The sequence below is a fragment of the Xiphophorus couchianus genome, chromosome 18 (genome assembly GCF_001444195.1).
Source record: "Xiphophorus couchianus chromosome 18, X_couchianus-1.0, whole genome shotgun sequence".
Taxonomy (NCBI): Eukaryota; Metazoa; Chordata; class Actinopteri; order Cyprinodontiformes; family Poeciliidae; genus Xiphophorus; species Xiphophorus couchianus.
In genome coordinates, this window is record NC_040245.1 from 29,937,542 (window position 1) to 29,962,180 (window position 24,639).

The following is a 24,639-nucleotide window of genomic DNA, read 5'->3' on the forward strand; positions in this document are numbered from 1 at the left end:
GTATATAGTTTACTTTTTAAAACCCTTTCTCCCAGAAACTGCAGTCTTTGAGGTTTTAGTACCATGACTGTGAGCTTTGTCATGGTATTTGTGTCCGTGTGCAGGCCAACCCACCAACATATGACCGCTCAGAGGACCTTGCTTCGCTCGTTTACCTAAATGAGTCCAGCATGATGCACTGCCTGAGGCAGCGCTACGGAGGAAACCTCATTCACTCCTTTGCTGGACCCAACATGGTCGTTATCAACCCTCTCAGTACACCTTCTATGTATTCCGAGAAGGTGAGTGGAGACTACGGGTGCTACAGCTGCTAACAGAGCAACAGAACAGGACAGTTTACAATGTGACATGTTTATCTGTATTAGCATTAGCTTCACTTTACTTTAAATGTTTTTCTGGTTATTGCTGCCCTTCCTGCCAACAGGTCATGCACATGTTCAAAGGCTGTCGGCGGGAGGACACTGCCCCTCACATCTATGCCGTGGCCCAGTCAGCCTACCGCAACCTGCTCACTACCCAGCAGGATCAGTCCATTGTGCTTCTGGGGAAGTCTGGCAGCGGTAAAACCACCAACTGCCAGCATCTGGTCCAGTACCTGGTCTCTATAGCTGGAAGCACGGGCAAGATCTTCTCTGGTAACCCATCCTCAGGAAGAAACAACACACTTACGAAAACGTAGAAATTAGGTGATGCTTTCATCACATCTGTGATGTGACTGCGGTCGCTCACTGACTGGAAGTATCACTCACTGTATCACAGATTAAATTATTACAGAAATCAAAAGTGCAGCAGGCTCAACAGGAGGCAGTGTGAGGTACAGAGACACTGTAATGAAAATAAAACCTCCAACATCTGCAGCAGAGAACAGGCGAAGAGAGGTGACCTGTGCTGGCTGCAAGATGTAAATAATTTTATTGGCGTAATTTTAAATAGTTTAAACAGTTAGAATAACATACTCTTGCTTTTTTTCTTCTGGCAATATGTACAGTACAATACGTGCTAATGCAGTGCGACATCAACTCATAAGAATATAACATAAATATTATACATTAATTAGAAGTAGAAAAATCAAACTCAAGATGTGGAAATAGGAGGAATAGGAAAGCTGGTTACTGAGCACCACGGACAGAACATTTATATTTTGCAACACACACAGAACTTGAACCAGTTACTTTAAAATAATTTGATTATTTGAATTAAACCAGAATAAAGATGAATAACTTCCATATTCATAGATTTGCTTATTGCCATTCAGCGATTTGGAGGAGACAGATGTCCAGCTCCAACCCTTAACCATCTGACTCTTCCTCCCCAGAAACACTGGAGTCATTGTTGCTTCCTGAACTTTGTGGCTTAACAAATATAGTTCCAGCCCTTCATTAGAACCAGCGCTGTCCTCTACATCACTCCATCTAGCTTCTTCCTCCAAAACTGCAGATAAATCACTCAAATCTTTGGAATTACTCACTCAGCTGTAGTTGTTTACGTTTTGACTTACCCTCATTACATCATAAGGTGGCGCCCCCGTTTGATCCAATTACTACAGACAAAATTGTGAACTCTGCAATGCCATAGGATTTACAGTACTCCTCGTGAAATATTTATTATTAAAAGCTTTGTGTACACAGAATGAAAGCACAGTAGGTCATCTTGGTAATGATGTCTTGTTTTTATTGTGTCACCAACTCTTTTAACCTAAACCTGCCTGGGGTGTGAATGATGTGGGGATTAACTGTACCTAATGATTGTAATTCCTTAGAGAATGGCCCCTAGCTGGGATCAGAGTGGTAGTAGTCCAGAGTAGAGCACAGATTTTCTGACTGGAGGTTCTACCTCTCCAGCCAGAGACTGAAGGTAGTTCCTGGCCTAACAGAAACTAGTTATCCATTCTTTCAAAGTGATGCTGTAACATTCAAAGATCCTTCTTTAGTTCAGCGGGTAGACAAAGTGTTTATATTGTTAGAGCAGAACTGGAGCTTCTCTTTAAATGACTGCCATGGTGGCTAACACTTCTACAGAATGAGGGATGGGAATTAACCCTCTCCATCTCCAATTGAAACAGCTGAGAAGTGGCAGGCAGTCTACACAATCCTAGAGGCCTTTGGCAACTGCTCCACAACCATGAACATGAACGCCAGCCGCTTCTCTCATGTTGTGTCCCTGGACTTTGATCAGGCTGGGCAGGTGGCTTCTGCCTCCATCCAGGTAACAAAGCTGTCAGATGGTTTTAATGCCCTCCGATCACAATATTTCATTTAATACTAAAGTTGTCTCCTCTTCTTTAGACCATGCTGCTGGACAAACTGAGGGTGAGCAGAAGACCTGAAGCAGAGTCCACCTTCAATGTGTTTTACTATGTGATGGCTGGAGCTGACAGCGCTCTGAGGTGATGATGCCGACTTACTGTTAGCCTGTTCTTTGATCAGTTTTGTTTGGTATCACAACAGTTACTCTGGTTAGGAGCATGTTTATCTCAGCCTGACCGTAAATCCTGGGCTGTAGGATTTTGTGGACTTGGATACAAACCTGTAAAACGCTGTGATCTTCAGCATAGGGGGCTGGGTTTAAATGATGGGGTTGCATGTGTCTGTAAAGATACAGAAGTCATGTCAGAAGTTAAAGTTAACAAGAAATGTGACATGTAGAGGTGGAGAAAGTGAAGAGATGATCAAGTAGATGGTGTTTAAATTCAACCAATAAGACATTATTGATGTAAAGATTGATAGGCTGTTCTGATCCTTGGGGAACACCTGTGGTAGACTCGAGGTAAATGTGGCTGCTGTTCCACTCCTGGAAGCCGTCTTAAATGTTTTCCACTTGTAAAGGATTCGGTCAAGGAAAAACTCCAACTGTCATGGAGATGGAACGCTGGCTTCCATTATTTTCTTTCTGATAGCTCAATAGCGACACCTAGTGGTTCACTGTGGTTTAACAGGGAGAGTGAACATGATGTTGCACGTAAGGCCAATAGGAGCTCACTGTGTGTCTTAACCTCCTCTTAGAACCGAGTTGCACCTTAACCAGCTGAATGAAAGCAGTGCTTTTGGGATTCACTCACACTCCAAGGTAAATGGCTGTTTACCTTTTTCATTGCTGGTTCCCCCAGCACATGTGCCACCCCACTAAGTAATCTGGGACCTTTGATCCGATGTGGTTTTCAGACTGAAGACAAGCAGCGGGCTGTGCAGCAGTTCACCAAGCTGCAGGCGGCCATGAAGGTGCTAGGCATTTCTGTGGAGGAACAGAGGGCTCTCTGGCTTATTCTAGGAGCCATTTATCACTTAGGGGCCGCAGGAGCCACTAAAGGTAGGAACTCCCACTTCTCCATCTTTAAATGAACCATGTTTTCATTAGTAGGATGTTCTATTGCTTTTATCTTTGCTACCACAGGGAACATGTTTCAAACACCTCAGAGTGATCAACTAACTCTTTCAAAGTGTCTCAGTGGCTTTTCAGGGTTTTTCATGGCTCCTGGTAGTTTTTGTTGGTTGGTTCTCATATGAATAATTGCATCCATAAACTGTTTTGTCTAACCTCCTCTCTTTACTTGCATGTTTGCATGCTGCGTCCTATCAAATGCAGACGAGGATGAAGGTAATGGAATGAGTGTTTTCCGTTTTCCTCTTACAACAGTTGGTTTTAGAGTCTATATGTTTGCATTCTCTGTGCTGATTCCCTCCTCATTTTGTTCAAACCTTCATTTGTTTGCGTTTTCATCTCCCTCCTCCTTTTCCTTCTATCTAGTGTTTTGTGTGTTTCTGTCATGTCAGCCCTCCTGGGCAGTAGCAGATCACGACTTTTCCACCCTTCTGATGTCGGCGTATTGCAGCTCTTTTGCCTATGTCTAAAGAAGTGGGATAAAATGGAAACCTTGTTGCTTTTTCAGTCTCGTATTAACTTTTAAACTTTGTAATTTGAGGATCTGCCTCAGAGGAGCAGGATGAGGTTCATCATCCTGCTATAGCCTCCACCAGATTAAACCAGTCAGGTTTTAGTAGTACTCCCGCCCCCCTCCAACACTAACAGAAATGTGTACATTTTCTGGATGTTCCATCTTGAGGTGGTCATTTAAAACAGTCTTTGGTGCATTTCTATTAGGATACTGGAGAAATCTGGATGAAGACATTGAACATAGCTAAAATCCCTGGCATACTCTGCTGCCTGGCATCCATGTGTTCCTTTGGTTTTCATCTGTTTGTAGATGTGAGTGAAGGTGATCACCCACTGTCAGCGGGTAATCCTTTAGTAGGCAATCTGCAACAGAACAGGATAGGACAGAAGAACAACAATCAGTCTAGATTATAGTCATGGAAGCTCAGCTGATGGTTGAATTTTTAAAGATCTTCATCTTTCCATGATTTCATCTCTGCATGTTCCAGAAATCTCTAGAGTAATCCTGTCCTCTTGAGGTTAACACATTCCTGACTTTGTGTTTGTTGCTCACCCTGTAACCCTTCTGTATGCTGCCATCTGCTGGCAGGGCAAAGTTACCAGATTCAACACAAGTCTAACAGTAGCAGGATGTCTATGAGTCCAGTCTTATGTTTTCTTTTTATTATCTTTGCTGTTACATTTTATGTTAATCAGATTTGTCTTTATTGTTGCTGATTTTACGGCTTTAGAAATACTTGTGTTTTTTCAGCAGGACGCAGGCAGTTTGCCCACCATGAATGGGCTCAGAAGGCAGCCTACCTGCTGGGCTGCACCCTGGATGAGTTGTCCTCTCTGATCTTTAAGAACCAGACCCGGGGAATGCAGCCGCTGTTCAGAGGGGGCCCGGATGATGCTGGTACAGGTGACAACTCAGGTAAAAACCACCAGCTTTAAAGCTTGGAGCTGTCTTTGATGCTGACTTCTCGTCAGATCGGTGTATAATTCTTGAAATGGTTTACAGTAGGGGTGCACCAATTGCAATTTTCTGGCTGATCGCTGGTAACCGATCTTCGAAAAGTCTGACCTGCCAATTCCGATTTGGCCGATACTAGTTTTTTTTGTCTGAAATTGAGATTACAATTTTCAGAAAGTCACTGATTTGGCAACAGTGACTGCAGTTAACTATTGTTAACTGCAGACCTTCAGACATGACCTGTTGAGCTGGTGTATCGGTCAAACCTCTCTCATGGCAGAGCAAAGGAGGACTGTGATTGATTTTAGATCTTTGATGAGGTAGGTAAGATCCGGGGATAATATCAACTTCACATATAAGTATCGGCCAATTACCAATCTCCCAAAATTCAGGAAATCGGCTCCAATAAATCGGTGCACTCCTAGTTTGCAATTTGTCTGTCTGCCTATAAATAAAGCCTATAAATAAAGTTAGATAGGAACAAAAAACGCTGCCATGAATGTGTCTGCTCCCATTCCTAGGCTAGAGAATAAACTATATAATTCATACACATAATAACTGGTGTTATCTACAATTCTATGGAGAGCATTATATATGATCCATTTCAGTCACAATAACATTCAGTGATAATCAAAAATTCCGTCTGTATAGAACTATAGAACATCTGTGTTTATATTTAGGAAGCAGTGAGATTTCTTAATGCTATATTTTTATCATTAATGAGCCAAATAATAAAACATTCAAGCCTGATTCTGCAGAGTGACACTGTTGGTAGTTTGGTTCTGGTTCTGGTTCTAACTAGCTGTGTTGTGACCTCTGACCCCTTTGTCTCATAGGATCTAAATTCACAGCTCTGGAATGTTTGGAGTCCATGGCATCAGGACTGTACTCAGAGGTCTTCACAGTGGTCATCTCTCTCATAAATAGGTGAAATATTTTCAGTATCACTGCAAGCTAATGGCTAACAGCCTCTGATTGACACCATTTCTTCTACAAACCTAGTTCTTTCATATTTTCTGTTTTGATTTTTGTTGTTACTGTGTTTTGACATCAACTCATGCTCTCGCATGTTTTCTGTTACTGTCTTGAGTCTGCTCAAGACGGTAATTTAATTGCTTTAATTTGTTCTTTTTCCAAATGCAGTCTTTCCTCTGACTCCCTTTTGGTTTTTTCAAGCATTTCTTATTTTTGTTGTTTGTACTGTAAAATAAGTAAATATGACAAACCAAAAACAATCACGTGGTTTTGGGAAAGTGGAAATGAAAAGTTCCAGAGCAGTGGCTCCCAGCCCTGGTCCTCAGGGGTCTTTGGGTCTCCATCTTTTAGACATGTCTCTGCTCCAGCACATCTCAATCTCCTCTTCAGCTGCAGTGCTGCTGAAGCCTGTTAATCACTCATTTGGGGAAATGGCGACAATGGCGGTAGGAATTTGCCCCACTGATCGCTGTTTCAATTTTTGTTCCGCCCGCCCTCATCATTTGTGTCCCTGGCCAACCGTACCTGCTGCAAAATTTGCTGGACTACTGTGTGAATTAGTACTTTTGAGATATCAATTGGAGATATAAATGGATTTTTAATAAATTATTATTAATTTAAGTCAGGTGTGTGGCAGCAAGGAGAACCATAAATCCTCATAAGTCCTCCAAACATATGAGGACCAAGGTTGTGAGGACTCTTTGGTTACGGTCTCTTGCATTCTTGATTTGGTGAAAGTAAAGCAATTATGTTCTACAGTAAATGATTTACTTGTCTTATTTTTTACTTTGTTTAAAAATCTGGTCATTTTTTCCATGTTGTGTTGGATCAGTTTGTTCAATGTGTACTAAATTTTCTGAGAGGGTTTTTCCCCCCCAGTTAATTTAGCAGTAAAAAGCAGCATCAACACTGACTCTCTGTCTTATGTGTGACTTACGAAGAGACTCTGTGACTTCAGGGATGCGGTCAGGAGAGTGAGCAGAGGGGGGCGGGGCCAGAGGTGGACCTGCTAGGTTGGGCTTAGTTTGATTTGTCAAAATTATAAAAACAGGTTTGTACTGTTGTAGTTGGTAAACATGGACGCAATCTTTTTCTGATGGATCAGTTTGCTCTTTGCATTCTTAATTTTCTGGCTGTTTTTGTTTCAGGTTAATATTTAAAAGCATCAGCAGAGATTTTCTGACATTTTTAAACATTTTTAAATTTTAAAATGGTTTATAGCTCTGACTTAATGACATAAGCGTATCAAAAAACCTTAACAACTTTATGACTTGACTTGGGACTTATATGTATTGAGACTTGGAAAGTGACTAAATTCTTTGGTGTTTAGACTTGAAGCGTATTTGTGACCTGTAAAACAATGACTTCTGAATAGTAGTTGAGTTATCTCCGTGTTCGCCCCTCTGTTCCCCTGCCCTATCTTTCTACCCTATTTTTCTGAAGAAATGTTCCGTTGTTCTCTCTTGGTATCCCTTCTTCATGATCAAATCTTTGTTCTCAGGGCTCTGAAGTCCAGTCAGCACTCCCTCTGTTCCATTCTGATCGTGGACACGCCGGGTTTCCAGAACCCTCGACTGGCTCAGCAGCAAAGAGGAGCTACGTTTGAGGAGCTCTGCCATAACTACACCCAGGAGAGGCTGCAGACTCTGTTTCATGAACGGACCTTTGTCCAGGAATTGGAAAGATATAAGGAGGTGGTGCACCTGTACAGCGAGCATGGCATTATACACACAGTCAAAAACACACATGTACACTCACTGATAAAATATTTCAGCACTTTGTCCAACCCTCTGAAGAAATTATTTCATTTAGATAAAACTTGTCCCACATCCAGACCAGAGATTGCTATGGAAACAACAGGATTAATCAGCAGCCGGCACACCTGTGCATTACCAGTGATGTGATGGTGTCACTCTGGCAGTTCCTGTAGCATCTGACACTCAGTCAGAACAGTTAATGAAGGTCTCCATCAGAGGGTCCCAGTAGACATTTCAGGTATGTGACAGTAGGACCAAACCAGAGGTCACCAGAGGTCGCATTGTGGCTTTGTGTAATGTCCGGCGGTTGAATGTGCAGCTGGTGTTTTTTCCAACATGGTGCAGGCTGACGCCTGGTGTGTGCGGATCGCTTCATGTACCAATTGATTGATTGATTCAGCTGTTTGCCCAACTTGCTGAGGCAGGGGCGGAGTTCAGGGGGGGCTAGGAGGGCAGTGCACCCTCGGCCCTGGCCTAAAGGGGGCCTGGATGGGAAGCAGCACAGGACTTCAGGGATCCAAGCCTCTGTCAGGTCTGATGAAAGCTGGAGAAGGTAGGGCCTCTCCCGAGGAGCATGGTGTATGTTGGGTGATATTGCTTTCCAATCAGGGTTAATTTATGGTTGCTAAAATCTTTACAAGACCAAGTGATTGTAGTGATGCAATGCGTGTAAAATATTGAATAAAACATTGTGCTATACATGACTGGCTTTATTTTCAGTCTTACATTTAACTTATGACACACAAAATTACAAGTGAATCTCCAATATTGTCTCCAAGTGTATTTTGAGTAAAAGTCGTCACCAGCCATCCACCAACATCATCATCAATCACTTGGCAACAGATGGCAAACTAGATGGAGCATATTTACGGATTAAGTTAACATGAGTGGAGCTCCATTGAGCGGCAAAGTGAAAAGGATGGAGAAAAGAGAGCAAGGAAAAGCCAGAAACTGGATGCATATTTTGTTCGTCTTCTCTGAGATGAACCAGACTTTTTTGTTGGCAACGATTCAGGCCCGCCAAAACTGCCAGTACAGACAGGGAGCCAGGTTAGTTACAGGTAGCAACTCTGACATTATTCACAATGTGTGAGTTAGTTGTAGACTGATTGTTAATTGTATCAGCCCAGGCGCCTACCTTACATGCCCTATTTCTCTCTTGGCGGTACAGCGGTGATGTTTCAGCCACTATAACTCAGGTCAGCAGCACCAAATTCCTGGGGGTGCACATCACAAACGACCTCACCTGGACTGTGAACACCACGTCTCTGGTCAAGAGGGCACAGAAACGCTTGTATTTCCTGCGGAGGATGAGAAGAGCACACCTGCCCCCGCCCATGGCTTCTACAGAAGCACCATAGAGAGCATTCTGACCAGCTGCCTCTCTGTGTGGTGTGGAGGCTGCAGCACCTCCGACTGGAAGAACGTGAGGAGAGTGGTGCGGACAGCAGAAAGGATCATCGGGGCCCCCCTTCCCTCCATTCAGGACATTTCATCCCAGCGCTGCGTGTCCCGATGCTGAAACATCATCAGTGACCCCTCACACCCCCACCATGGACTGTTCTCCCTGCTGCCCTCTGGAAAGAGGTTCCGCAGCATCCGGTGCAGGTCCACCAGGTTCCGAAACAGTTTTTTCCCACTTGCCATCAGACTGCTGAACTCTTAACTGGACTGCACTCAAAAACTGGTCTCCACTTTATACCTTGCACATGTACATAGCTAAGTAACTCCCATTTTACTGTCAGTCCTGTACTTTATATTTTATATTCATATTTATATTCATATTTTATACTGTATTTTATTTTATTCTGGAGTAACCTCACAACATTGGAACCTCAAAACATTGTCCTGAGCAGTATGCAACAAAATTTCATTCTGTATACACCCTGTGCATGCAAAATGACAATAAAGTCAGTCTAAGTCTACTCAGGGCTGAGTTACAGTTGGTCTTTTGACAGATCAAGTAGAGCGCGCAGGAGCCAAGACAGCAGTATGTCGTTTATAGTTAAGGCCTACAGTGGAGCCGCCTGCAAGAGCACCTTCCAAATCGTCCAGTTTGTGTGAGCCGCAGTGTGGGCGATCCGTGCCAAGTTACAAAGATCCGGAGGTGGCAAAGCAAAAATCTCTGCAACACGCTGCTCATGCAGTGGGGTCTGCGCTTGCCGCTGCGTGCTCGTTTCAGCGCATCAACAATAAATCTAGCTTCAGCAGTTGCTAGCTGCTCCAGGCTCTCAGTTGAAATTGATAAAGTGTCAAAATGGTCTGATCGCTATCCGTGGTGCTGAACTGCTTTGAATTTGTGTTGTTTCATTATTAGTGACCAGTAGCCTGATGTTTCTGTTGTTCTCTTGGTTTGTTGTACTTCATGTCTCTTTGATGGACTTCAGAATGACGTAGTTGCTCTCTGTGTTGCCGAAGCTTGTAAGCCCTTCTGTTGGGCATGTCTATATTACAAAATTATATTATCATGAGCTTTATTATATGGGTATGAAGGGCCCGGTCATTAGCCCCGCCCCCGGGCCAACGCTGTTTTGTTCTGCTAGTGTGCTGGGGTTATTACCTAATATGACCACTAAAGCAACAGTTAGTTAGTATGAGCATGATTTTCGCTGTACCCCGTATGTACATAGGATGGCATGTAATCCTTTTCCAATAATCAATATCTTGTGGAAATATTCTTCCACAAGGCCTTCTGTACATCTGCCTTATTTTGTGTGCAGTACTTGGATTTCTGGATTTAAACTTGTCTGCACCATGTCTAAGTAAACTATCGACATAATGCTGAACATTTTTTCAGTGAGTGCACACTTGGTTCATTTCTCTTTCTCTGTCTCTTACTGTCTGAGCTGCGTAGCCTCACTCCATGTATCCTGTGTGAATGTGATGTAGCTCACTAACCTCAGCTGTTATCCTCCCTGCTTCTAGGAAAACATAGAGCTTGTTTTAGATGACATAGAGTCCAGTTCCTCCCTGTCTATAGCCGCTATTGATCAAGCCCCACCACAAGCTCTGGTAAGTACATCTCACGAGTGTATGTTGCTGTTATATGAAGGCATTATGGGAATTTGTGGGTGGTAGGTCTTTTTCTATCACACAGGTTTCTAGTTCTTAAGAGTCCTGGGGCTCGATCCAGTTCTGGTTTGTTCTTCCAGCAGCCCAGAACAAAGGCAGAGCTATAAAACACCTCATTCATTCATTCACAGTGGTTTGATCCTACCTGTTCTGTTGTAGTGATTGTGAGCACTTCACACTCCTGATCAGCTGATCTCTGATAAACACCAGCAGATGGAAAGTTGGAGTTAAACGTCTTTCAGAGCAGAATAATAATAAACATGATGCTTTAGGGGCAGGTGTGTTCAGCATTGTTGAGCCCCTGTTGACTCTGATTCAGTCCAATAGTCTTCTTGCTGTACGCTTCCTATAACTTGATGCAGATCTAAATAAAAATATTTGACAGGAATAATTCAGCAGTGTTTTTATGTACTGTGGAGAGGATACCAACAGTTAGTATCTTAGTTGTAACAAAAGCTGTGATGTACAAAAGAGCATCAGCAAAAAGTGGTGACATCTGGACTTGTTTCAGATTGTAGAAGTCTGCTTAGATCTGGACCCTGTTCTGAACAGGCATTAGTTGGACTGGACAGTCACAATGACCTCTTTCTTCACACACCATTAGTGAGAGGAAAACATCCATTCCTCTCTTTGCTCTGCCCTCAGGATTCTACTAGCTGAGATGAAAGAAGTCATAGTTGAGTTTCCCTCTGTGCTCCCTGCAGGTTCGTACTCTGGCCCGAATGGAAGAGGCTCGAGGCCTTTTGTGGCTGATGGAGGAGGAGGGGGTTAAACCTGGCGGATCAGAGGAGATCTTGCTGGAGAGACTCTTTAGCTACTACAGTTCTGGTCTGGGAGAAAACAAAGGTCATCTTCTCTATACTGCCTCCTAATCTAGAATTCCTCAGATCATAAAAACTGACCAGTGGCGTTTTTACTGCAGAAGCCAGTCTGTTACTGCGAGGGGAGAAGTCCCACCTCTTCCTTATGGGCCACTGCCATGGAACGGACTGGGTGGAGTACAACGTTCAGGGCTGGCTGGGCCATGCTAAGAACAATCCTGCAGCCCAGAGTGCTGCCACTCTGCTCCAGGACTCTCAGAAGTATGGCCTTCCTCAGCAAACACTCCCACAATGTCTGGTTTATTAAAAACAATCTATGCTGAGTATAGACAGTTAGTTGTCAGAATATTGCTACTGCGCACTTCCCTAGGAGGATTTATTTCACTTTCCATTCATGAGCAAAAGCAGTAAAAACTGTATTTTACACTCCATTAATGATCTAACGTATGTAATGATAGCTTGTAAAGGTGCTGACTGGAAAACTATGACTAAAGGTTATATCTGCTTTTCTCACTGATCAATCAGCCACCCTGAGCTGGCTAGAGTATCCCACACCCACCCCTTGTTATGAACCTTTAGCTCATAACAGGGGGTGGAGTCTAATGTTAGATTACATGTGTTTATCATCTAGAACAACTTTAGGAACATTTTGACCTAAACTTACCTTTACAATATCCTCATAAGTTGAAACAGGTGAATGTTAGTAGAACAGATCAAGTAGAAAGTCAGCGCTTCAACCTCCTAGTGATGCACATGATTGCAAATCACAGCCATGTTTTTGTGACCAAAGGAAGAACATCAGCGGTCTGTTCCTGGGCCGGTCCAGCGGGGCCACAGTGCTGTCAGGCTCCATTGCCGGCCTGGAGGGCAGCTCTCAGTTAGCTCTGCGCCGCGCCACCAGCATGAGGAAAACCTTCACCACAGGCGTCGCTGCTGTCAAGAAGAAGAGTCACTGCATCCAGGTCAAACTACAAGTGGTGAGTTAATGAAATGGCATAAGACACAGAGCGGTTATTAGGCAGAAACTCTTCACCTCTATATGTGTTTTGCTCACATGGAAGCAACCAACAAGCTGAAATCATAAACTACTCTACTTAAACAAACAGGTGATACAGAAATAGTAAAGCCCAGACTTATTCAGACCCAAATTCAATTCAATTCACTTCATCTTATTTATATTTTCACATTCCTATATATTTACAAATTCACCTGACACTCCACATTCCTTTTTTCTGTCATTGTTGAGAAGGATGTAAATAATAATAAACATGTTTTTCTTATTAAAGTGTAAATAAAAACAAATTAATTACTTTATAAAATCTCCTTTTAATTATTATTTTATTATCTAAAAAGAGATTCCTGCCTCGTTTCTTAGCAGAAACTATATTCTTGGCTGAATAAAATCTGTTTGAATTTGAATCTGTCAGGGGGGTTGACTTTAACCCTCATGCTGTGTGCAGACTTTCTAATTGTTCCTGTGTTGTAAGCAACACATTAGTCACTCTCAACATAGTGAATCTGCAGCTGACTAATGAAGAAGAAGCTCTAGTAGGTCACAGCAAAGGAAAACACGCTCCACTGTGGAATGTCAACAGCATTCAGTTCAGTAGTGAACCATCACCATATATACAGACTGCAAGATGGACTTAGTGCATTATCTTGTTTGCAAACTAAACCAACAGATTCATCTTTGTGTCTTCAGGATGCCTTGATTGACATGGTGCGCCGTTCCAAGGTTCACTTCGTCCATTGTCTGCTGCCCAAAGCAGAGTCAGTGGGGGGCAGTGACCCCCGTGTTCCTCATGGAGAGAGCTCTGATTCTGGGCTGATGACTTTAGACCTGGGCCTCCTGAGAGCTCAGCTCCGGGGCTCCAAGCTGCTAGATGCCCTGCGCATCTACAGGCAAGGTGAGGTATTCTGATACCTTCATGATGGCATCTACCACACAGTTGAGACTGGAGCAAACACAATCTTGGTTTATTTGGTGGTTGAAATTACAGCAAGTGTTATGAAGTTATTGACCCAACCCTGGTAGAAGATTATTTATCTGGAGAATGATGGATTTCAAACTGTCCTGATCAGAATTAGCTTTATTTGGATCTTGATTGGATTGCATCATCTCCCTGTCTATAACTAACAGTTAATAAAACCAATGCCATGTCCATGCTCAAAAGAATCAGTAGCTTCTAAATGCAGCGTCCTCATGTTTGGTTTCTTTTGTCTGGTAATGAGATTCTGGTGTTTCTTAGTCTGGGAGGAGTGGCCAGCTGCAGACTAGACCAGACTAGAAGCAGCAGACTGATTTGACTCCTATCCAGACCTGTCTCTGCGTGTTTCCATGGCATCTAAAGGCATCCAAAAGAGCACCAGACTGTGTCCTGTCCTCAGCAGAGCCATAGCTCGTGCAGCAGCAGTAATGATGAGATGCCCTGTGAGTTGCTGTGGATTGGAGGTGCAGTGGAAGGGAGGCGTGATCTGATTGCAGCCGAATCAGGGACCTGAGCTGCACATAAGCTGCTTCAGCAGCTTGAGATTGGGTCCAAACTCAGCTCACTTCATGAAATATTGAGCAACGCCTGGGAGACGACACAGATGGCAGCATGGCTAGTGTCAAGAAAACTGGTAGGGGGTTTGAGATCTATCCAGGTACACGCAGAAACAGGTGCATGAAAGCCTGAGGGAAATAAAGCAATCTTGTGTTTTGATTTATAATGATTGAGTGTTTTGATAATGATTAAGTTGAATATGGATGAATACAATAGGTAAAATGACTGTATGTAAGTAATCACTGAATGATTTACTGAATGATTCTGAGGTGTACGAATCATGATCTGTAATAACATGACGACAATGAAATGATTAAGGTTTGATGATATATAATAAGTGAAAGAGGTGATTAATGCTTATGATTAATGCTTAATGGAAATCAGCACATAAGTTTTTAAAATTTGACTGTGTTTAAAAGTTAATCAGAGAAAAGCACACAGTTTTTAATGTTAAAAGGAGAAGGGAAACTTGTGAGTTCCTGCTGTCGCAAGCAGTTCTGAACAGATGGCCAGACGCACAGGATGGGTGGGGTGGTATGGTTGGCTAAGAACAACACGCTGAGGAAAGGACGGTACTTTCCATCCCAGCCAGTAGACAGGAGGGGCCGAAACCACGTAAACTAACACTCCCCATACACACATATGGCAGAGAACTGTATATAAGCAGACGGAAAAGGAGAAGTTCTTGTTCTTTGTCTGCGGCACCGAAGTAGAGCTAACAGAAGAAGCAGATTGAGCAGACCACACCCTGGAGCCACGGGGAAAGCTGAAGCTTCGTGCCACCAAAGGGAGACAAGTTCCAATCGTCCAACCCGGGTTCCTGATTCGATCGTCGGTCTCACCTCAACCCAAACATTGCGACAGACTTGGAGAAAGGACAAAGGTCCCGGAGGGATTAAAGAGTTGGGTTTTCAAAAGCAATTGAACCCTCTCTACTTTGCTTCCATTCTAAAGAGGATTTTTTCACACAAAGGATAAAGATTCAGACCAAGGTTTTCGGACGATCCTGTTGCCAAAGATCCACCACCAACTGGGTATGAGTTAAACTCGCTTCCTAAAAAGCTATCTCAGAATCTGTGACATAGGTTAGGGAAAGAGACAGGAAGGTATGATTATACATGTTGATCTTATTACACTGCTCTTGACTTGTATACAATTGATTATTGATTTGTATGTCACATATCCCTGCTTAAGCTTGCTTAATAAATTCTTACTCTAAGATTCTAATGAGGTTGGTGGACATTGGAATTAATTGAGTCATTTAATCATTTTTTTAGTTCTTTTAATAAAGGTAAAACTAAGGTACATGGTTCTAGTAAAGAGGAGGCTTCATAATTTCCTTTGGCGAGAGTAAAATAATGACCCAGGGACTTACATCCAAGTCACTAAATTTAATCTAGCCGGTTCCAAGAGCAAGTTATATTTTAGAAAGCGAGCTACCGTTAACAGGAGTGGTTATTGGAATTACGCAGCTGTGAGGGCTACTCAGCTGACTGTTTCTTAACTGAAAAGGGTCGTAACTTCTGGATTGGAGGTAGTTAGAGCTAGACGAATCGCTTTCGACACCAGTTTAAATAGATTATCTCTTATAGATCTCTTTTAGGGTAATACCCAGGTCTTAGAGATTTTCCGGACCTGTTAGACAGAGAACTGGTCAGTAGTCAGCCCCGGAGGGTTGTGATGAAGTGGGCGGGGCTAGCTATTGCAGGATAACGGACATGGCGCCCAACGTGGGGCGGAGCCAAGTAGGCGGGCCCTAATAAACCAAGTCAGTAAAAACAGAAGTGTGATTCTGAATAGCTCACTTGGATGGTTAACTCTGAGGGAATAGAGTTAACGGTGACTGATAAGGCCGTCGGTCACAACCCTTGCAGTAACTGTATAGCATGCAGGTCAGGGAAAGCTTCTACTGAGGATAAGTGATAGTATCCAGACGGTGAAGCCAGTAGCCAACATAGCCTGGACCCATCCCTACTCAAGAGCGCAAAGAGAGGCTTTGGGGGATAGGCAACTCGAAGACAAGGACAACTATGGATGACGAAGAAAGGGGGGAACTGGATCCCCTGCAAGAGCCAGCAAAGGGACAAGAGGCAAGCAACATCAGCCGGGATGGAGAGAGTCATCAATCCCATCTTTCCCAATCCACATTATCACAATTGCCTGTATCGTTGATATTACTCGGTGATGGATTGGATTCCTGGATTGAGGTAATTAGGAGGGTTTTCTTTGAATCTCACTACACCATCAAAGAGGACATGGCACGGAACTTAATGAAGTACCTGGTGCAGACTCGGATATACTTTTGCACACTGCTTAAACATGGTCACCGACTGGGAGTCGTTAAATGCCCGGTGAAGGTAACCAAGAAATCGGAGATCAGAGAATGGCTGGAATGGTTCGCTGAACTCCTTGAAGGATGGACGATTGGTGAGCTGCGGATGGTCTACAGCCCCTCCGAGAAATATGACAGCCTAGTGAAGACAGCTACATTGGCAGCAGGCATCGAAGGGATCCTGGTGAACCCTCTAGCCAGTGGGGTGCGCAAATACAAAGAATATGCCGAGGTTCTGCAGAGACTTTCGGCCTTCAAAGAGACCCGAGGAAAAGAGCAGGCCCCAGACAAAGCGGAATCGGAGGTGGCTGAGGCCCCCTCTCAACTGCCCAGCAGAGCCACAACACCGACTAACCAGCCGAAGCAAGATCAGCAGGACCTGATAGACCTGACGGAAGGCGATGACGATATCCCAGCTCGACCGGGAGCATCGAGGAACGACGAGATCCCCTCTGAGCAGTCAGAAGAGGAAAATCACGAGGGATCGCTCATCGACGCCTTCGCTGAGGAACAGTTGGAGCAAGCGGCCAGGGATTGGTCCCCTCGACGGGGTCAGGAGTTCGGGTTTCATCCCCGAGTCCACAGCACGGAAAGGAGGCAGCTGCTGCCACCTACGGAGACTCTAGCGGGCAGCAGCTCCGACGAGGACGGGGAGGAATCGGATGAGGAGCTATGGGACCCCGGCCGCCCTAAAAAGAAGACCCAGAAGTCGGATGTTTGGAGGAGCACCCGAGAGTTGGCTAAAATACCATCAGAGACCATCAGCTTAAGGCTGCAATCCGGGCTCATGATTTACCAGTTTATTGGAGGAATATGGGACCTTGAAGGTGACGGGCTGATTGTGTTCACCAATGATAAATACAAGATCCACAATCGAAAGTTTCGACGCAGCCTTAAAAACCAAGCTGGGAAATACTACCAAAAAGATTCAAAGGTGTTGGAGGCTTCCTGTAGTGAAAAAACTAGGGGAGACGTAGTGATGATGAAGGGCTACAGTCTTCCTTATGGTGCCGTAATCCTGGTCCCAATTGATGTTTACAAGAAAGGAGAAAGTCTGGAGGAATATCGGAAGAAGATGTGGCATGGACTCGAAAGGGGCCTGGTGACCGCCAGCAACGAAAGCATGAGAAGGGTGATGGTGAGCGTGCAGGGACTAAGATCGGCAGATTTGCCAGGGGACACCGCCAGGGCGGTCACAGAGAACGGAGTGGTGAACATAGCCAAGACCAACAGTCATTTCTTTGTGTTCAAAGAGGTGGTGGTGGTGGTTGACCCCCGTATGCATCGACTCCGTACGGAGCAAGGTGTACGAATGGCAACTGAAATGGAGGAACAATGCCGCATCAGCCACCCAGCAAAGGAGATCAAGAAATATCCCTTAAAAATACCCCAGAGTGGAGTTTCAAACACCACCCAGACCGGCACGGCCAAGGTTATGGAGCCACTCAGGATAAAGTTAAGGGAAGCACCAGTCGGGCCAGAGTCCCAGGCCGCAAGATATGTCAAAGAATTCTCATTCGAGGGAAGCAGCAGTGAACTGAGGCAACCCAACACGGACAGAGTCAAGAATGAGCAGCCGACGGTCCAGAGAGAAGTAGGACCGATGAAACCAGCCAAGATTCAACCGCTGAACTCCCCCAGGAGGGAACCTCTTCGACAACAACAGTATGAGGACATCAGCGACTCGGAAGAAGGAGAAGAGCAACAGGAGATCGAACATTCTGAAGAAGGAGAAGAAGAGATTGATCACGGCAGCATCTTCTCCGACCCAAAACAACCACCGACAGGGCATAAGACACTCCGAACAGGACAGCACCGAGGAAAGAAGAAAGAAATAGAAACCTTTGACATCGAGAGTTCTTCTGAGAGACTGGCGAGAGACGTGACCTGGGGCCCCGTACAGGCTAAAGACGGACGGCGTACGTATGTACCAGAGGTCGGTCAGACAGAGTACCAGATTCCGGCAGGATGGGCCAGCAGGCTGGGAGACAAGGTGCTGCTCGAGGTAGAAGCGACAGTCGGGGAGTGGGCTAACATCCTGATGACACCATCCTGCTCTACCCTGACAGCACACTATTCCCTGACCACCAACTTCAGGAACGCATACATGGGAATTATGTATGATGTGATGCTGCGACGACTGAAGAAAGCGGCCTACAAGTACTCCAGGGAGACTCGACAGAAGCTGGACGAGGTATCGGCTGATGAAGAAGAGCCGCAGGCGACGTCTTCAGAGCCAGGACCACAGATCCCGCGGGGACCACAAGGAGTGTCAGCCCAGCCACCGGCCACTACTACCGGACAAGATGCATACGCAGAACTAAAGAATCTAAGGCTGGTGATTCGGAGTAAAAACGCAGATGAAAATAATGAGGAGTATTTGAAAGATGTCTGGCCAACTGTGCTATCTACCACCAACCACGAAGGGGCCAAAAAGTTGTGGCTGACCAGCGTGACTGCGGACCCGATGGTTGGAACAGAGTCAGCACAGAGCAACTATGAGAGATTAGTGTTGGAGGACATGGACGACGAAGAGTCCCAGGTGAAGAGGGCTAGAGGACGACTGGACAAAGGAAGCCGGTTGGAGCCGCTCTGGCATACACTAAAGCAAACCGTTTCTCCCGCGAGGTATGTGAAGGTACTGCGTGAGGTGACAAAGGGACGAAGAGGAGAGATTGCGTTTGTGAAACTACCAGTGAGAAGCACAACCGTAGCCCAGATGGATGTGGCAGTGCAGGGATTCGACCTGGAGCAGCAGTACTACGAGGACAAAAGGAAGAAGGAGGCTAGCCAACCAGCCAAGCCACCTGGAAGGGTCAACATCAGACAGCCATCCAACTTCCAGAACAGGCCGTTCCCGCAGGGCACACAGCCATCCAACTTCCAGGGCCGGCCGTTTCAACAGGGAGCACCACCATCCAATTTCCAAAACCGGCCGTTCCAGCAGAAACCACCAGGACCAAAAGGAAGACCGACCAACCCGCCGGCGTCACAAAATCAGCCAGGGAAAGGTCAGTTCCTAACGGATGAGGAATATAGGAAATTGAGCCCAGAACAAAGGACGGCCCTCCGTGAGTCCCGTAAAGCCGGGGCCGGAGGGTCACCAAAGTAATGGCGTCCAGGTCGCGGGTCATTTTAGAAAATGCCTACTGGGAAGGGGACGAAATCTACGCCAAAGTGGAGGGAGTACCCTACCTGGTGGACACCGGAGCGGAGGTGTCTATGACCCGCAAAGACCTAGAAACAGCAGGACACCTGAAGGTTCAGTTTGCTAATGGAAAAATAGAAGAAATGCCATACGGGACATGGAAAGGAATAGTGTGGGTGAAAGGTCCTTACAATCTACTCACAGTAAAAGACTTAGATGAACTCAGTAAAAAGAAAGGCACACATCGCCGACTAGAGCGAAGGCTGACGAGCTTGAAAGCAAGGTTGGTGAAAGTCGGCCCGACCCAAGCCGGATCCGGGCAGCAGGACTGGTACAAACCGATTGACATACCAACGGTGACAGAACAGAAGATCGCAGAGAGTGACTTCTCCCCGGCTGGGAAAGAGAAGCTGCGCGAGATCATCGTTACAGCGCAAGTGGCACGGTTCAAGAACGATTGTGGGGATTTGGGTCCAAAGTTTGTTCATCACATCGAAGGTGGGGTTCATCCACCTGTTCGGCAGTACCCGCTGAATCCGGGAGCAGTCGAGGAGATGGACAAGATAGTGAAGGAGCTGAGCGCCCTGGAAATCATCAGAGAGGAGCTCAACCCGATCACCAACAGCCCCATCCAGGCGGTGAAGAAACCTGAATCGGCTGGAGGGGGTTGGAGACCAGTTATCAACTTCAAGGCCCTGAATCGGAGAACAATAGCAAACCGAGCCAGTCTAATCAATCCCCAAGGAGCGCTGAAAACTCTTCGAGTCAAGAAGTTCAAGTCATGCATCGACCTAGCCAATGGATTTTTCTCTCTACGCCTCGCCAGACAATCGCAAGGTAAAACTGCATTCACCCACAAAGGCAAGAGCTATGTGTGGCAAAGGTTACCCCAGGGATACAAGAACTCCCCAAACGTGTTCCAGTCAGCAGTGATGGAAGTACTGGGGGACGTAGGAGCAACTGTGTACATCGATGATGTCTTTATTGCTGATGACACAGAAGAAGAACACCTACAAAGACTACAAAAAGTGGTAGAAAACCTCACCAAGGCAGGCCTGAAGCTAAACCTCAAGAAATGTCAATTTGGACAGTTCCAAGTGAATTATCTGGGTTTCCAAGTCACGTCGGACTTGGGACTCTCAGATGGGTACAGAGAAAAGCTGATGAACATTCAACCACCTCAGTCAGAGAATGACTTACAGAAAATATTAGGACTATGCAACTACGTCCGGGACCACGTACCCAACTATCAGAAGTATGCCAAGCCTTTGTACAAATGCCTGAGAAAGAGTGAGGAGGACGAAAAGGACGGAAAAAGACCCTGGGTTTGGACAGCAGCGAATCAACAGAACCTAGAAGAATTGAGAAAAGCCATTCAAGCAGCTGTGAGACTGGAGCCAAGAAGTTTGTCGGAAAGACTGGTGGCAGAAATCAGCTGTGAGAATGACGATGCCATGATCAAAGTGAGTAATGAAAATGGAGGCTTGGTTACCCTGTGGAGTTACACCCTGACTTCTGTCGAGAGGAAATATCCGCAGGAGGAGAAAGAGCTAGCGGTGTTAGCTCGTTACTGGGGTGTGCTGAAGGATCTAGCACAAGGACAACCAGTTAAAGTCATCACACAGAGCCAAGTTCATAAGTATCTAAGAAAAGGTACCGTGGAAAGTACTAAAGCAACTAACACACGGTGGGGAAGATGGGAAGACATCCTGCTGGACCCGGAGCTTGAGATTGGGCCAGCACAACCCACCAGTAAGAAGAAACCGCCAGAGACATCTGAGAAGCCAAAACAACCAGAATGGACAATCTACACCGATGGATCCAGAAAGGGGTCCGACCAGTCGGCATACTGGGGATTTATTTTGAAGCAAGACGGCAAAGAAAAATGCCGTCAGAAAGGAAAAACTCCCGGTAGTGCTCAAGCCGGAGAAGTAACGGCCGTACTGGAAGGATTGCTGGAACTGGTGAAAAGGAAAATCAAGAATGCCAGGTTAGTAACCGACAGTTACTACTGCGCTCAAGCCCTTAGAGAAGACTTGGCCATTTGGGAAGAAAATGGTTTCGAGACAGCGAAGGGCAAGCCAGTGGCACACAGGGACTTGTGGAAAAAGATTGCTGAGCTAAAACTACAATTGGAAATAGATGTTGAGCATCAAAAAGCACACACGCATGAGGGAGCTCATTGGCGTGGGAATGATGTAGTAGACTGTTATGTCCAGCAAAGAAAGATCGTCTTTGTCGGTACCGAGAAGTGGGACAGTACTCCCAGAGGACGGGAGGTCCCAGAAGAGTACGTGGTCGAGGTCGTGCGGAGCGTGCATGAGGCCCTTGGACATGCAGGCGTACGACCTACCCGTAAGGAGCTGGAGGAGCAGGATCTTTGGATCCCAGTGAAACAAGTCCAACGCGTGCTAAGGGACTGTGAAGTATGTGGACAATACAACGCAGGTCGCCGAGGGCAGCGGATGGAGGGGTTATCCATCAAAAGCACGGTCCCCTGGGGTTCAGTCTGCATGGATGTTGCAGGCCCCATGGGGATAACAGGAAGAAGAGGTGAGAAGTACCTCTTAGTGCTGGTGGATTCTATGTCGGGGTTTGTAACTACTAAAGCAGCCAGGAAAGCAAACGGCAATAGTGTTGTCGGCATGCTGGAACAAGTATGCAGTGCCCTGGGAATCCCGAAAGAGCTGCGCACGGATAATGGGACTCATTTCCGTAATTCACAGGTTGACCAATGGTGCCAGAAGTTTGGAGTAATGCGAGTTTACTCTCCACCCTATACCCCACAAGCTAACGGAGTGGTGGAACGAGCCATAGGGTTAGTGAAAAGCTGGATAGCTAAAAATGCTAATACCAACAGTTGGAGCACACAGGCGGTGGAAATAGGGCAGGCCCTGAACGACAGAAGCAGAGCCGAGAGGCCCGCCCCTGCAATGGAGCTCAACCAACGGCCGTTCACCACGAAGGAAGTGGGGCGGAGCTCCAGCGACAAAAAGGAGAAGCTGACGCCCAGAGTGCCATTCCGAGAGGGACAGCGCGTGTGGGTCAAAGCAAGGGAGCAACCTGTAAATGCAGCAGTAAAACCCAAGTTTGAGACCACTGACATCGTCAAGCAAGTACTGGATAGGAACACAGTATTGCTGAAAAGAAAAGGGATTCAAGGAGTTGAGCAGCTCAAGCCAGTTCCTGACTAAAGTGAAATAGAAGCCGGTGAAATGGCCAGTGAATCATGTACCATTCCACCCTATATCGGACTGGCCACCGTGAAAGGGGTGGTTATAATTAGAAGAGCACCTTCAGGGATTTGGGCAGGACGAGCCCTGAAGAAATTGGATTGGGCTAAAAAGGGAGTCCTGTCGGAGGAGCGAGAGATGCTGATATGGGCAAGAGCTAAAAGTCGCTGTCCGGTTTGTTTAGTAAACAACCCACTCCCCATCACCTGGGAGGGACCGGGCCGTGAGAAACCCAGGCAACCAGGAGCCACCGCAGAGATACTACAACATCTTCGCGTCTCTCCGGTTACGGTTTTAAACAACACCATCTGTGGGAACTGCCGGGTAGGTTACCTGCCCCGACTTCAGTTGGAGACCCAATGGAGCTGGCAGAATGAAGAACCAAAAAGCTGTTATTGCGTCTGGGATGGGGACGATCTCCATCACTGTTCTACTTGCGAAGACCAGCTGGGGAGAGGAGAACTGACTTTGACAGGTCAGGCTGAGGGATGGCAGGTGACGAGGTTTTACAGCTCACTGCGATATTACAGAACATATGGACAAGTACAACCGAATCACGGGAGCCCCATACCGATAATATTACCGGGACCTTCAGCTCCCCCAAACACCCCAGAAGAAGCGGATCCATGGGTGTGGAGGAGGGAAGAAGGGCCCCATGATGTCCTGTGGGATTCTGTTCATGCTGCCTGGCCGTATGAAGCTGCCGGAACATCCCTGTCATTTCCACCCTTGAACACCAGCCACTCCCCTGTGATCTTCCGGGTACATCGGCCTCACGCGTACCAACCATCAGCTGAGGGGCTAAGTGCACTCCCAGATGACACCAGAGACCAAGCCGTTAATGGGGGTTGGACAGGCCCCTGGGAGCTGACCACATGGGCACATCTGATTTTGGAAGTCATCAATGACTGCACAATTCCTGTGGTGGATTTACCGGACGTGCCAAGGGAAGATGGGGTACGCTGCTCAGATATGTATTACTACACCACTGAGGTGGACGGGTGGGGCAGCAATGCGGTAAGACCTAAAGAAAAGTCTTGCCTGTACTGGGTAACAGCGGAGTCCCAGTTTCGGGATGGGGTATTGCAACACCCGGGAGGCGTGGCCCACAGAGCGGGTACGCCCTCCGATCCTAGCACCTCCTGCCAGATTCAGCTGTCAGTGCGCATGATCACCGTCCCCTTTAAAGGAATCTACTCCGTCGGAGCAGCCATCAAAGTGGTGCCAGACGAGCAGAATTACGCCACCGTGTCCTACACCGAACCGGAGCCTCCTAAGAAGAAACCCAAGACCCACGCCTGGCAAAAGCTCGCTTCAGCATTTCCATGGAGGAAGAAGAACCAAGACTAACGGATAAACCGGAAGGGGGAAAACGAGTCGTCAAGTCCCAACGTCAGTCAAAACCCACAAGACGGAAAGGTACAAGGGTTATTGTAACTAGAATGTTCAAAGTAGGAGTTGGAGTCTCGTCGGGACTATCAGATAAAGGTCCGTTCCTGAGACTCCCTACTACCTCTATTCTCCTGGATATGCCAAGAGAAGATTTCACTCCTTCCAATCCGCTCACCGAAGCATATTTTCTCAAGTACCTCATATATCTTCGACCCACTGATTTTCAGAACACAAAACAGGTGGGGGAAAGTGAAGAGTACACGTCACCCCCTCCAACGAAGCCACATTTATTCATCCCCACCGCACCGCCTGCTTGGCAAGGACGAGGGTCCAGTAACACGGTCCATTATGCATCAATTTCACCTATGTGCCCAAGATCTCTGCCGTGGACTTTTAATACAGTGTATCATAGGGTGCAGGGGATCGAACTACGGATAAGGTGGGGTCCCCATTACCTTGAACCACTGCAAGGACTGTATTGTGAAATTTCACTTAATGACATGATTATTTGGACCAC

The 24,639-nt window shown here is 46.1% G+C and overlaps 1 protein-coding gene across 8 annotated transcripts in view; it reads left to right on the forward strand.

Annotated features, from left to right (window-relative positions):
• Window positions 1-24,639, forward strand: part of myo18ab (myosin XVIIIA b) — an 83,247-nt gene that overhangs the window by 28,213 nt on the left and 30,395 nt on the right. For 7 of the 8 annotated variants that reach the window (XM_027999698.1, XM_027999704.1, XM_027999705.1 and 4 more), the window contains 15 exons: window positions 105-281; window positions 425-635; window positions 2,063-2,205; window positions 2,286-2,386; window positions 3,003-3,066; window positions 3,162-3,306; window positions 3,583-3,594; window positions 4,643-4,807; window positions 5,683-5,773; window positions 7,323-7,515; window positions 10,504-10,590; window positions 11,355-11,496; window positions 11,573-11,732; window positions 12,262-12,448; window positions 13,174-13,378. In XM_027999698.1, coding sequence (XP_027855499.1) covers window positions 105-281; window positions 425-635; window positions 2,063-2,205; window positions 2,286-2,386; window positions 3,003-3,066; window positions 3,162-3,306; window positions 3,583-3,594; window positions 4,643-4,807; window positions 5,683-5,773; window positions 7,323-7,515; window positions 10,504-10,590; window positions 11,355-11,496; window positions 11,573-11,732; window positions 12,262-12,448; window positions 13,174-13,378 — 2,083 coding nt within the window. The remainder of the gene's footprint in view (window positions 1-104; window positions 282-424; window positions 636-2,062; window positions 2,206-2,285; window positions 2,387-3,002; window positions 3,067-3,161; window positions 3,307-3,582; window positions 3,595-4,642; window positions 4,808-5,682; window positions 5,774-7,322; window positions 7,516-10,503; window positions 10,591-11,354; window positions 11,497-11,572; window positions 11,733-12,261; window positions 12,449-13,173; window positions 13,379-24,639) is intronic. The other variant, XM_027999699.1, reaches the window with a different exon arrangement.